Consider the following 12309-nt stretch of genomic DNA (forward strand, 5'->3'; position numbering starts at 1 on the left):
ATCTGCCTGTTTGTTAGAGCCATTTGGATTTGGAGCTGATCGATGTGTCATGCAGCTCAAGGAAATCCATATTTGACGGATATGACTGTTCCACCCCGAAGCCTACAACGCCAGGACTAAGCAAAAAGTGCACGTCAGCAACAGAAGCTAAGGTGCTCTTTTCACTTATTTGGAAATTCAGAGCTCTGAGGAAACGTGGTGTTCTTTAAAAAAACGTTGCAAAAGGCTCATAATTTGAGACAAGTAGTCGCCATATCTTGTTATTTTGTACTTTTGACAAACTGCTTAATTATCACCTGAAGGCCGTTAAGTTCGTCGTTCAAATTGATCAAACTTTTGAGCAACCAATTTTCTATGATAAGAAATTTCAAAACAGGCTACTGTTTGAAGTATTCCGATAAAATTTTTGCACCAAAAAAATGATATTTAGCAACTCCTGCAGAAGCAACTGGACGAGGCAGAGACGAAATTCAGCAGACGCAAACCTTCTTTATCACTGAGTGCTTCCTCTAGATCGAGAGACCAACAAGAACAGAACAATGCAATATGCCTGGAAGTTCAGCACTAACATATTCCACGGAAAATTTTGGCAAAACTTGATTTTGATTTTTATGTATGTAAAATATGTACTCAAACTCAGGGGCGGATCTAGGATTTTCTCGAGGGGGGGGGGGGGGCGGATTTTCAAAAAAATGTCGAAAATTTTGTCGACCTTTTATTTTTAGGTCGACCGAATTGAATTTTCCGAGCTCCCCCAAAGCACTAAAAAGACCCTGTCTTGGTAAAATTTTCTGGGCCGCAGGCAAAAATTTAAAAAACAAGCCAAAAAAAGGCGTTTTTAAGAATTTTTTGAAAAATTTTGACCAAAAAGTCGCGTTTTTTCGGCGCGCGCTCCCCAGTCAAAATTTGTATATATTGGCGCCAAAGGCGCCTTTAGAAAAATTTTAGGGTTGGTCGGCCAAAACTGGATTTCTTAAAAAGTACCAATTTTGTCGACCTTTTATTTTTAGGTCGACCGAATTGAATTTTCCGAGCTCCCCCAAAGCACTAAAAAGACCCTGTCTTGGTAAAATTTTCTGGGCCGCAGGCAAAAATTTAAAAAACAAGCCAAAAAAAGGCGTTTTTAAGAATTTTTTGAAAAATTTTGACCAAAAAGTCGCGTTTTTTCGGCGCGCGCTCCCCCCTCAAAATTTGTATATATTGGCGCCAAAGGCGCCTTTAGAAAAATTTTAGGGTTGGTCGGCCAAAACTGGATTTCTTAAAAAGTACCAAAGGGGGGACCCTTTGGGTCGGCAGGCGGTCGAATCCCTGAGAGAGGGGGAGTCCGCCCCTGCTCAAACTGTAATTAAGAACTTGCTTCCGTGAAAAATGAACTTAATTTTTACTCGACCTCGTCATTAACTTATTTGAATTTTTAAATAAAAAGTATCCACCGAAATCGGCGCCAAGTTCCGTTGGGTGCAAGTACCTGGGTCGACTTAAATAGAGCAAAAAATGCAAAAATTAGCATTTTATCTATATACGGTTCTAGTCTACACCGAACTGACTTTCACTTTAAAATGGGGTTGACTACAACAAAAGCAACCAACCTGATGAATTGTTCCGACCTTGGAAGAAAGTGACGGAACATAAATGCTTGGGTGGAACAATTTTTATGCCCAAAGGAAGATATTCAAATAAAAAAGTCATTTTTACCAGCCATCCTTTGATTAAGTTCTGTCGGAATAAAACTGCCAATTTGGCCATGATCTGGACTAAATTGGCGCCCTTCGAAGGTTAACATATGTTGCTCAAAAAGTATAGAGCAAACAAAACAGCTCGTATCAGGGAGAAGACCTGAATGCTCCGACTGCCTTTTAAGGTCCATGGAGCAGTATTTGCTCACAAAGTTATCCCCCGCACGCCGTATACCAAACGAAGTGATCAAGTTTGCTCGAGGTAACCTAGCATTTATTTCAATTAGCCTGCTTCAACCACTTTAGAAAAACTCTTAAGACGGATTGAATCATTGCTTACGCGTTAATAGCGCGAAATATCTCGCGCGGTAATGGTCCCATTTTGGCCATTTTTGACAATCTGTAGACCCCCATAACTGTGAAAAACAATCATATTCCGTCACCTTCTTCGAATTATGCATGGCGCACTACACTACACACAAAATTGTTCCAAATTGAATTAAAGCAAGCTAATTGGTCATATTATTTCTCTAATCGACTTAATATTAAGAGTTTAATATTTGATACTAGAAGTCACAAACTTTATTTTATAAAAGTCTTTTTTTTTATATCAAAAGCTATTTGAAACGGTTAAATGCAGTTGGATCATTTGCGGCTTTCCAAAGACGAGAGGTCTTCTTTTACTTTGAAAAAATATAAAACTTTGGTAACAAGCGTTTGTAAGAGGCAGTATTTTGCGGAGGAATTTGACGGCGGTTCCTCGAAAAAAATTTGGAAATGATCATGAGGTTTTTTTGTTTTTCAATCAAATTGACATTTTGACCTCCCGAAAACCCTTTATAGACTCTAGTTTGCCAGATATTTCCGCTCTGCAGATTAAAAAAAAACGGTTTGCAATTGACCTTATAGTGATTTCTGGAAATTTTAAACAAAAAACTCGCGTATTTTGTCGCGCGCTCCCTCAAATTATATTGCCTCCTTCAGAAAAATGTATGTTTGCTTGACTAAACATGGGTCAAGTGCTATAGTGCAAAAAGACTACTCTTTTTTAAAATTGCTTAAATAACATGGCTCCATTAAACACTAGCAAGCTAGGAAGAATAACATAAAAAGACAAGAAAGATCTAGGATGTTTCAAAAATAGAAAAAATAAGCAATTTGACGCACTTAATACTCGATAATTATCCCATTCCAAATTTTTGGTTTTCTCTTCCGAAACTTGATGGTCCTGAAAATGGGTTGAAAAATTGTTGATAATCGTTGATAACAGGATCGATAATCAGTTTTTAGCTTCAAGACATAGTTTATAATTCTTTTTAATTGCAACTTAAACGTTTTCCGAAGTGTCTGGCAGCACAACCAATAGATTAATATTTTTATGTTTGTGAATGCAAATTTTGATTGATTTCTAAAGACTCAAAAATTTGGTGACAATTAGTAAAAGAAATGAAAACAAGTTAAAGGAACAGTCTTCCTGTGAGCGTTAGCATCATATGAGAAGAAACTTAAACTGAGACTAAAAAAGTCTAAGCCTCGGTACCAAAAAATGTTTCCAATAAAACTTTTAAGCTCTAATAAAAACGAAAATTTCAATTCATGAAAATTGCAAAACTGAAATTTGCTTTATACCAGACAAATTGGCTCTTCGCCCTTCACTTCCTACGAGTATGAGTTACATAGTGTTACGAGTGATTTTACATGGTCAAATATGCGGATCAAATGTGTTGTCATTGACCAATTAGTTCGCATGTCAAATTTCATAACAATCGGACAGCATATACAATCATTTTCATTTTGAAAGTTTGCAGGTGGCGGGAAAAGGAAAAGAGTCAAAAATTAAATTAAAAAAATTAAAATCAAATCCGAGGTTGTGCAGCGTTGCAATCATTTCATCTTTATAATGAACGATAGAAAAAAGTTTATCTGCCATTACATTTAGCATGTGTTGCTCTATTTTGTAAAAACCTGTGTGAAATTGTATCTACACTAAAAGCTAACCAGTTGCGAGCGTTTCATTTATAGGCTAGAAACGAGCGTTTCATTTATCTTGGACTTCTCAAGCACTTAAACCACTTATATCTCGCGACAACTGAGACGAATTTTTGTAAAACTTGTTATAGCTTAAGAAGAAAAACCCTTGAAAACTAAAGCTAACTATATCCCGTGGCAAAAAAAGAACAAAAATTTTTTGTTGCAGAAAAGTCGAAAGATGACATTACTGGAAATAGTTGAAGCGAGCAATTGTAAAAGAGTAATACATTAACAACAAAAAACAGATGGAGCATTTGTGCTCGGTACTAACAGAATGATCTGAGGGTGTGATCTTGGTGGCAATGAGAATTTGATCATAAAAGGTGCTTTTACGCTAAGAATGAAAAATGAAGAAAAAAAGCGCAATTGTGTGGGAAGCTTGTATACGCTAGCGCCGATACACGCTTTAAAGGTCGTCGCTGTCATGGAGAGTGAGACAAAATGGTAGGGCGACATTCGTAGCAAGCGACAATTCGTAACAGGCGACAATTCGTTACAAGCGATAATTCGTGTAAGGCATTGGCGAGTAGAATACGCTTGCTCCGCTTCGCTACTCTGCGCTTACGTCCGGCACGAGAAGAGTACTGCGCGCAGGGTTACCAAAATTTCTGCACTGAATACATGGAGCGCTATACAGATATAATTCAACTCAACACAAATGTTGATCACAAAGATGAGCGCTTTAGCAAAGAAGAAACATGAATTCGAAATATAACACAAGCTTTTGCTTGTGTAAAAAAGTTGAAAATGTACAAGAATCCTTTATTTTTTGAAGTTATAATTGCTTTGCATGGAAAAATTTTGGCTCCATAGGTAAATTTAGGGTAAAATTGAGCACATGCGACAAAAATTAAACTAGATTTCAATCAAAACAATAATAGCAGGTGGCTGGGCCAAAACGCACCTTTTTTCATATTGGCAAAAAAATTATGTAAAACACTGTTTTCAGGGGCGGATCTAGGATTTTCTCGGGGGTGGGGTGAGGGAGTAGGGTTTAAAAAAAAAACAATTCGGAAATTTTGTCGACCTTTTTTTGTCGAGCTCTTCCAAACCACTAAAAACACCCAGTTTTTGCCAATTTTTCTGCTTCGCGGGCAAAATTTTGAAAAAGCAGGCCAAAAATTCGTTTTTTCGGCGCGCGCTCTCCCGTCAAAACTAGTATAAATTGGCGCTAGGGGCGCTTTTGAAATTTTTTTTGGGGTCTGTCAGCCAAAAATGGATATCTCAAAATAGTTCAAGGAGGATGTACTCTTGACTATTAAAAAAAATAGTGACCAGTACAAAAGTAGAGAGTTCTTAGAGACTTATAGTGACCGGTCACTATAATAGAGACCAGTCGGTAACCCTGACTGCGCGTGAATTGGTGTTCCCCGCTCAATCTACTGCTATGAACTGTCGCTTGTTACGAATTGTCGATTGTTACGAATTCTCGCTTATTACGAATTGTCGTCTCACGAGGCAAAATATGTACAGACCAAACCGCCAAACTGTTTTTTGAGGGGCTTGGAATTATTTAAAAATGGTAACTTATTAAAAAAAAACTGCGATTGAATTTAAACAAAATGTGAATATGCATGAGATAGAAAAGTAACTAAGTTAGGTTTAAAATGATTCAAAAGAAAAGAGTACGACAGCGATGAAAAAATAAAAACTGATCATAATACATTATAATTGGATTAACTGACTCTTTATAGAAATAATTTGAAAATAATTGAACATAGCCAATAGAAAGTTGAAAAAGAGTGACTAAAAAAAGTGAACACAAGTAAAAAAAAATAATTTTTTTAATTAAGAAAAAACATATTGTCTTAAAACTCTTTGAAAATCAAGAACAATTTTTTGATAAAATTAACCCAATTTGAGAAAAATGATTCAATAAGTAAAGCTTCATTTTGCTGGAAAATTTGATAATTAAATTCCTTGTTAAATTCTTAATTAAATTAAAAGTCGATCATGTTTTTTGTGACTATTACAACTCGATAGTGGAGTTTGCCTTGCTTTCAACAAAAAAAATGAAAAATTCAAAAGTCATACCGCAAAAGTGAAGTTCAGCCTGAGAAAATTTTAAAACTTTTCCTCTAAAAAATGAGACCTATATAAGAGTTTTCACTACGTTCATCGACTCTTTTTAATGATATAATAGATTTAGGATGGACTGCATAATCCTTTTTTTTATTCACTAACTCGAAACTTAGAGAGAAAGACTATGAAATTTTTTATTAATCAATCATCATCCATAAATTTCCATGAGATTTTATTGAAAAAAACTGACGCAGTTTATGAGAAAACGTTGATGACAAACCAATTTTTAATCAATGGTGGAAATCCTTTAATGTTCAAACTTTGAATAAAATGTAGTTTTTAAAAAGATTATTGAGTTAAGAAAAAGTTTTTGAAAAAAAAAAACAATTTTATGATTGGAACAAAGAAAACTATTTTCTCACCAAACTTTGAAGCATTCCTAAAACTTGATTACTGATAAATCTGATTTAGGTGTCTAAGACTTGTTAACAGAATTCACAAAATTGAATCATTTGAAAAAAATACGTATCATTGTTTTGAAAAATTGCTCGAACATTCATTTTGAAGTGTTTGTGGGTTGTCAGTTTCAAGAGCTAAAATTTTCTCATTCATCAGCTACGAGCCACAGGTAAATCAAAAATTTATTCTTCAACTGGCTTAGCATCGGAAGCTCTTGAAACAGTGTAGAAAAATTAACAAGAAAAAGAAATCCGAAATTCCTGAAGCAGAAGCGATGTATATGAAACCCTAGAAATGAAAACGCGGGACGTTTTGTGGAGGAATTTTCTCAAAAACATGGAAAAGTGATACATTTTGCTCCAAATGATTTCATTTTTTAAAGAAAAAATGCCCGAAGCGCACACTCAAATGAAATTTTTAAAGTAATTTTTTCAAAAAAATGTTCAAAGTTAAGGAGCAATACGAAGTAAATGTTTCTCGACCACTTTGTGAGAAAAAATCATACAAACTTATTTAATTTTTCGAACGCAAAACCTGTAAACAGATATTTGATAATGCAAGATTGCTCGCATATCAGTGCAAAGCCCTGAATGTTCTGACAGCCATATATTGTCGACCAGTATGCTTTTGCTTATGTAATAATAGAAAAAATGAAAAGTTGTTTGAAAATTCTCATTTTTACTCTTTGTAAGTACCAATTGAAAGGTTTTGCGGGTTCTAAGCTAGTAATATGAGCTAATTTTCTGCCTCAGTTTATAATGAAAAAATTCAATTTATTGCTTACGCTTAACAGAACGAATAAATCTCAATTTGAATTTTAATCTTCGAATTCGTCCCAAATTCAAATCTTTGTGAAAAATAATCAACGGTGAAATAATCTTTTTAATTTTTTTTAATCAATAATTTAACTATTTTTACGTTTGAGCTCCGGACAGCAATATGTTTCAGATGGTGATAAAAAAATTTGAGCTCCAGTTAACAAATTTTTTCAGACTGTATAAAAATGTGAGAAAATTTTTTTAATTCTTGAACGAATTATTTTCCATATCAAGCGTAAGAATTTGAGCCCCAGAAAACAACATTTTTCGGACATTATATAAAATAAATTACTCAAAAGCTTATGCTTACGCTTAACTGATTGCTTAAGCTTGTATTACAAATTTAGTTTTTCCCTACGATTGAAAAGAACAAAATATATAGCAAGTTAATTATCCCAATGGCGTCTCGAGTCGAATATCAGTGCAATTCCCTGACTGTGCCCTTTAATTGGAAACAATTAGTTTTTGGCATAGCAAATCATTGGACAATGCCATATATCAACGGTGGAAATTTGAGTTTTCTGAAAGTGGTATGACCAATAAGCTTGCTTCAACTTAATTAAGAATAACTGTATAGAGCGGGATAATTTGCCGCGCATGAAAGAATCCTGTTATGCAGTACTGTCATATATAAAACAAGACTGCTCGTATCAGGGCGAAGCCCTGAATGTTCCGACTGCCTTTTAAGGTTTATGGAGCATTAATAACATGAAAAACTTCAATGTAATAGAAAAAAAATTTTAAAAAATTTTGAAAAAATTTGAGATTTTATGTAAAAACATCCCCCCACACGTCATATTAAGTACAAAGTGATAGATTTTGCGCCTATTAACAAATCGATTATGGCATAAAAGCATCTTTGAACCAATTTGGAACGATTTCTAAGACGGATTAAATCTCGCTTACGCGTTAATAGCGCGAAATTTATCGCGCGTTAATTGTCCCAAATTGGCCAAAATGGCCAAAATGGCAATCTTGAAACCCTCATAACTTTACGAAAAATGATCACAGGTGAAATATCTTTTCAAATTTAAGCTTAGGACAGCAATAGCTTTCGAATGATATAAAAAAATTCCGTCAAAAATGGCTAGTTAAAAAGTCGAAATTTGTCTGAAGAAAAAAAAACCCACCCCGAGCACAAATATTCCGTTACTTTCGTATCGAAAGGCGGAACAATAATCACACGGCGCATAAATGAGTCCAGAACCTGGCCAAATTGGCAATTTTCAAATCCCCACATTTCTACAACAAATATTTTAAGGTAAATATCTTTAGCTATATGAACTCAGGGAGTCAATAAATTGAAAGGAATATGTTTTTTTTTTGACAAAATCTACAATTTTGATTGCGGAATTTCGACTGAAGAAAAAAAAAGATCGCCCCAGGCATAAATATTCCGCATTTCTTCGAAACTCTTAACAAATGCTGTCAACAAATTTGAATCAATCTTTGCCGTAGCTCTCAACGCTTCGTCCCTCAAACAACAAATTCGAAAAGAGTTAATTCGTTTTCAACTTTTGCTCAGAAGTTTCATATAAAATTCTGAAGAAATCAAAACCATTCTCGGATAAAAGCACATAACTTCAAAAAAGTGCCTTCTAACAATTCGTGTTGTGGAGATGTTTTTGAATGCATACATTCTTGTCGCTGGATTGAGCTATCGGAGAATAAAGCCAATAGTTTTGGCTACCAAGTTATTCTACATTTTTTATACTACAAGTACTCAAAAAAGGCGGAGATAAGGAGGCCCCTGTACATACCCTTGAAAAGTCTCCCGGACTGATGTTCGTGTATCTCGGTTCATCTTCATAAACTAACTTCATCTACACTCCTCCAGTTTAAAGTCCTGTAAGAAATTAGCATAGAATTTCAGCAGTGCAGGCATTAATTGAGAAGCTGAAACATAACATAGTATGATGATTTCCTGACTTATAAATCAAAAAGAGCTGAGACAATTTTCTTCTGATCAAACGTATTGCCACAATCGACCACATTGGAAGTCTTACTATTGCTTGGATAGAAAAAAGTACAAACAAAAGAAGGTTCACAAATCAAATCGAATCGGCAAGACTGGATATCGACCGAAAAACTTGCTTGCTTCAACTTAATTAAGAATAACTGTATAGAGCGGGATAATTTGCCGCGCATAAAAGAATCCTGTTATGCAGTACTGTCATATATAAAACAAGACTGCTCGTATCAGGGCGAAGCCCTGAATGTTCCGACTGCCTTTTAAGGTTTATGGAGCATTAATAACATGAAAAACTTCAATGTAATAGAAAAAAAAATTTTAAAAAATTTTAAAAAAATTTGAGATTTTATGTAAAAACATCCCCCCACACGTCATATTAAGTACAAAGTGATAGATTTTGCGCCTATTAACAAATCGATTATGGCATAAAAGCATCTTTGAACCAATTTGGAACGATTTCTAAGACGGATTAAATCTCGCTTACGCGTTAATAGCGCGAAATTTATCGCGCGTTAATTGTCCCAAATTGGCCAAAATGGCAGTCTTTAAACCCCCATACCTTTATGAAAAATGATCACAGGTAAAATATCTTTTCAAATTTAAGCTTAGGACAGCAATAGCTTTCGAATGATATAAAAAAATTCCGTCAAAAATGGCTAGTTAAAAAGTCGAAATTTGTCTGAAGAAAAAAAAACCCACCCCGAGCACAAATATTCCGTTACTTTCGTATCGAAAGGCGTAACAATAATCACAGGGCGCATAAATGAGTCCAGAACCTGGCCAAATTGGCAATTTTCAAATCCCCACATTTCTACAACAAATATTTGAAGGTAAATATCTTTAGCTACATGAACTCAGGGAGTCAATAAATTGAAAGGAATATGTTTTTTTTTGACAAAATCTACAAATTTTGATTGCGGAATTTCGACTGAAGAAAAAAAAAGATCGTCCCAGGCATAAATATTCCGCATTTCTTCGAAACTCTTAACAAATGCTGTCAACAAATTTGAATCAATCTTTGCCGTAGCTCTCAACGCTTCGTCCCTCAAACAACAAATTCGAAAAGAGTTAATTCGTTTTCAACTTTTGCTCAGAAGTTTCATATAAAATTCTGAAGAAATCAAAACCATTCTCGGATAAAAGCACATAACTTCAAAAAAGTGCCTTCTAACAATTCGTGTTGTGGAGATGTTTTTGAATGCATACATTCTTGTCGCTGGATTGAGCTATCGGAGAATAAAGCCAATAGTTTTGGCTACCAAGTTATTCTACATTTTCTTACTAGAAGTACTCAAAAAAGGCGGAGATAGGGAGGCCCCTGTACATACCCTTGATAAGTCTCCCGGACTGATGTTCGTGTATCTCAGTTCATCTTCATAAACTAACTTCATCTACTCTCCTCCAGTTAAAAGTCCTGTAAGAAATTAGCATATAATTTCAGCAGTGCAGGCATTACTTGAGAAGCTGAAACATGACATAGTATGATGATTTCCTGACTTATAAATCAAAAAGAGCTGAGACAATTTTCTTCTGATCAAACGTATTGCCACAATCGAACACATTGGAAGTCTTACTATTGCTTGGATAGAAAAAAGTACAAACAAAAGAAGGTTCACAAATCGAATCGAATCGGCAAGACTGGATATCGACCGAAAAATATGTTACTTCATTTATGACGGTCATGTTGAATTTCTCAATCTCGGCTGTAGCCCCAAACAATGGCAAAAAAAACAGCACCCTTGTTTTTGAGTTAAAAATGCCATTATGACTGTGAGTTGGAGGTGGTCTCTTTCGGCTAGCTTTTGCTTTTCACTTTCATTTTCATTCCAAAAAAAATTTAAAAAATCTAGTGATAAGAACTATTAAACTGCTTTCATCTTGAGACACGTTTTTTTTTAAAATTTTTTCTTAAATTTTCTTGAATAAACAAAGAGTTTTAACATTGAAATTTCATTTTGCTGGTCTGTTTAGTGTTCGCGAAACATTCTCTCGATTGTCTTTTCTCTAAGTATGACAATATCTAAATCCAAGAAGAACGCCAATTTTAGTTATTGTTTCGACTTTCGATACGAAAGTAACGGAATATTTGTGCTCGGGTGGGTTTTTTTTTCTTCAGACAAATTTCGACTTTTTAACTAGCCATTTTTGACGGAATTTTTTTTATGTCATTCAAAAGGTATTGTTGTCTTGAGCTTAAATTTGGAACGATGTTTCACCTGTGGCGATTTTTCTTAAAGTTATGGAGGTTTAAATATTTCCATTTTGGCCAGTTTGGGACAATTAACGCGCGATAGATTTTGCGCTATTAACGCAAAAACGGAGATTTATTCCGTCTTAGAAATAGTTTCAAACTGGTTGAAAGAAGCTTATTTGCGATTATTGATTTGTTAAAAGGAGCGAAGTCTATTCTTTTGTAGTTTATATGGCGTGTGGGGGGATGATTTTCGTTTTATTTTACTTTATTTTTTTGTTGTTTATGATATTACTGCTCCATAAATCTTAAAGGTAGCCGGAACATTCAAGGCTTCGCCCTGATACGAGCAGTCTTGTTTTTAATTTGTTGATGAAATGAGGAATTTCGTTGATAGTGTGAAAATACAGAAATTATTAGCTTCATTTTACCATGATACAAAGATCTAAATCCTGATAAGTGTTGTAGTATTTAAAATACTACACAGACAAAAGACCATTGTCTTAATTGTTTATTTAACGACCCAATTCTAAATTTGTGAAATTTTTGTGAAATATTGAAAGACAATAGGAATCCTTAATGCACTAACCAATTTTTAAACTCAAAAAACTTCTAGAAGGTGTTAGTTTGAGCCCTCAAACTTATAGTTATTAAAACTAAAATCGTCGTTTTAGGTTAAATTTCTCATCTTTTTGGCAATTTTATTGCTGGAATAGAAATATATTAGAGAGACCAACCTAAATTTCCAATCTCAAAACTCTAAAACCAAGTGGTCAAACCATAGTTTCAGTTCTAGAAATCATAGTTTCAGCCCCAAAAACTTAGGTTTCCGCAAAAAGATTTTTGATTTTGAAGTTACAAAACTGTTCCAAATTCTTAATTTACACTAGACCAGCTATCAAAAACCAACTTTTTATTTTCATGCATCGAGTTTGAGAGAGTTTAAGAGTTTTAGGTTTGAGATTTCAAAAACTAAGTTTAAGATATCAAAAGATTCGGTTTTCTCAAGTTTTTTTGCAAGATAAAGCATAAACCAGGTATACTAAAGCTTCTAGACAATTTTAAGACAAAAAAAACTCAACTTCAGTTACCATAGTTTCAGGTTTCAGATTATCGTTTCAGTCAAAAATTTTTGTTAAA

At 34.4% G+C, this 12309-nt stretch overlaps 2 protein-coding genes across 2 annotated transcripts in view; both read left to right on the plus strand.

Annotated features, from left to right (window-relative positions):
* Window positions 1–668, plus strand: part of LOC134840630 (centriolin-like) — a 37871-nt gene extending 37203 nt beyond the window's left edge. Inside the window, exons 14-15 of the mRNA XM_063856573.1 lie at window positions 18–152; window positions 431–668. Of these exons, the coding sequence (XP_063712643.1) occupies window positions 18–152; window positions 431–568 (273 nt within the window). The 3' untranslated portion in view covers window positions 569–668. The remainder of the gene's footprint in view (window positions 1–17; window positions 153–430) is intronic.
* Window positions 1–12309, plus strand: part of LOC134840285 (T-complex protein 1 subunit gamma-like) — a 301273-nt gene that overhangs the window by 198688 nt on the left and 90276 nt on the right. The gene's annotated exons all lie outside the window — the stretch shown is intronic.

Source organism: Symsagittifera roscoffensis, chromosome 2, assembly GCF_963678635.1.
Source record: "Symsagittifera roscoffensis chromosome 2, txSymRosc1.1, whole genome shotgun sequence".
NCBI classification, from domain to species: Eukaryota; Metazoa; Xenacoelomorpha; order Acoela; family Convolutidae; genus Symsagittifera; species Symsagittifera roscoffensis.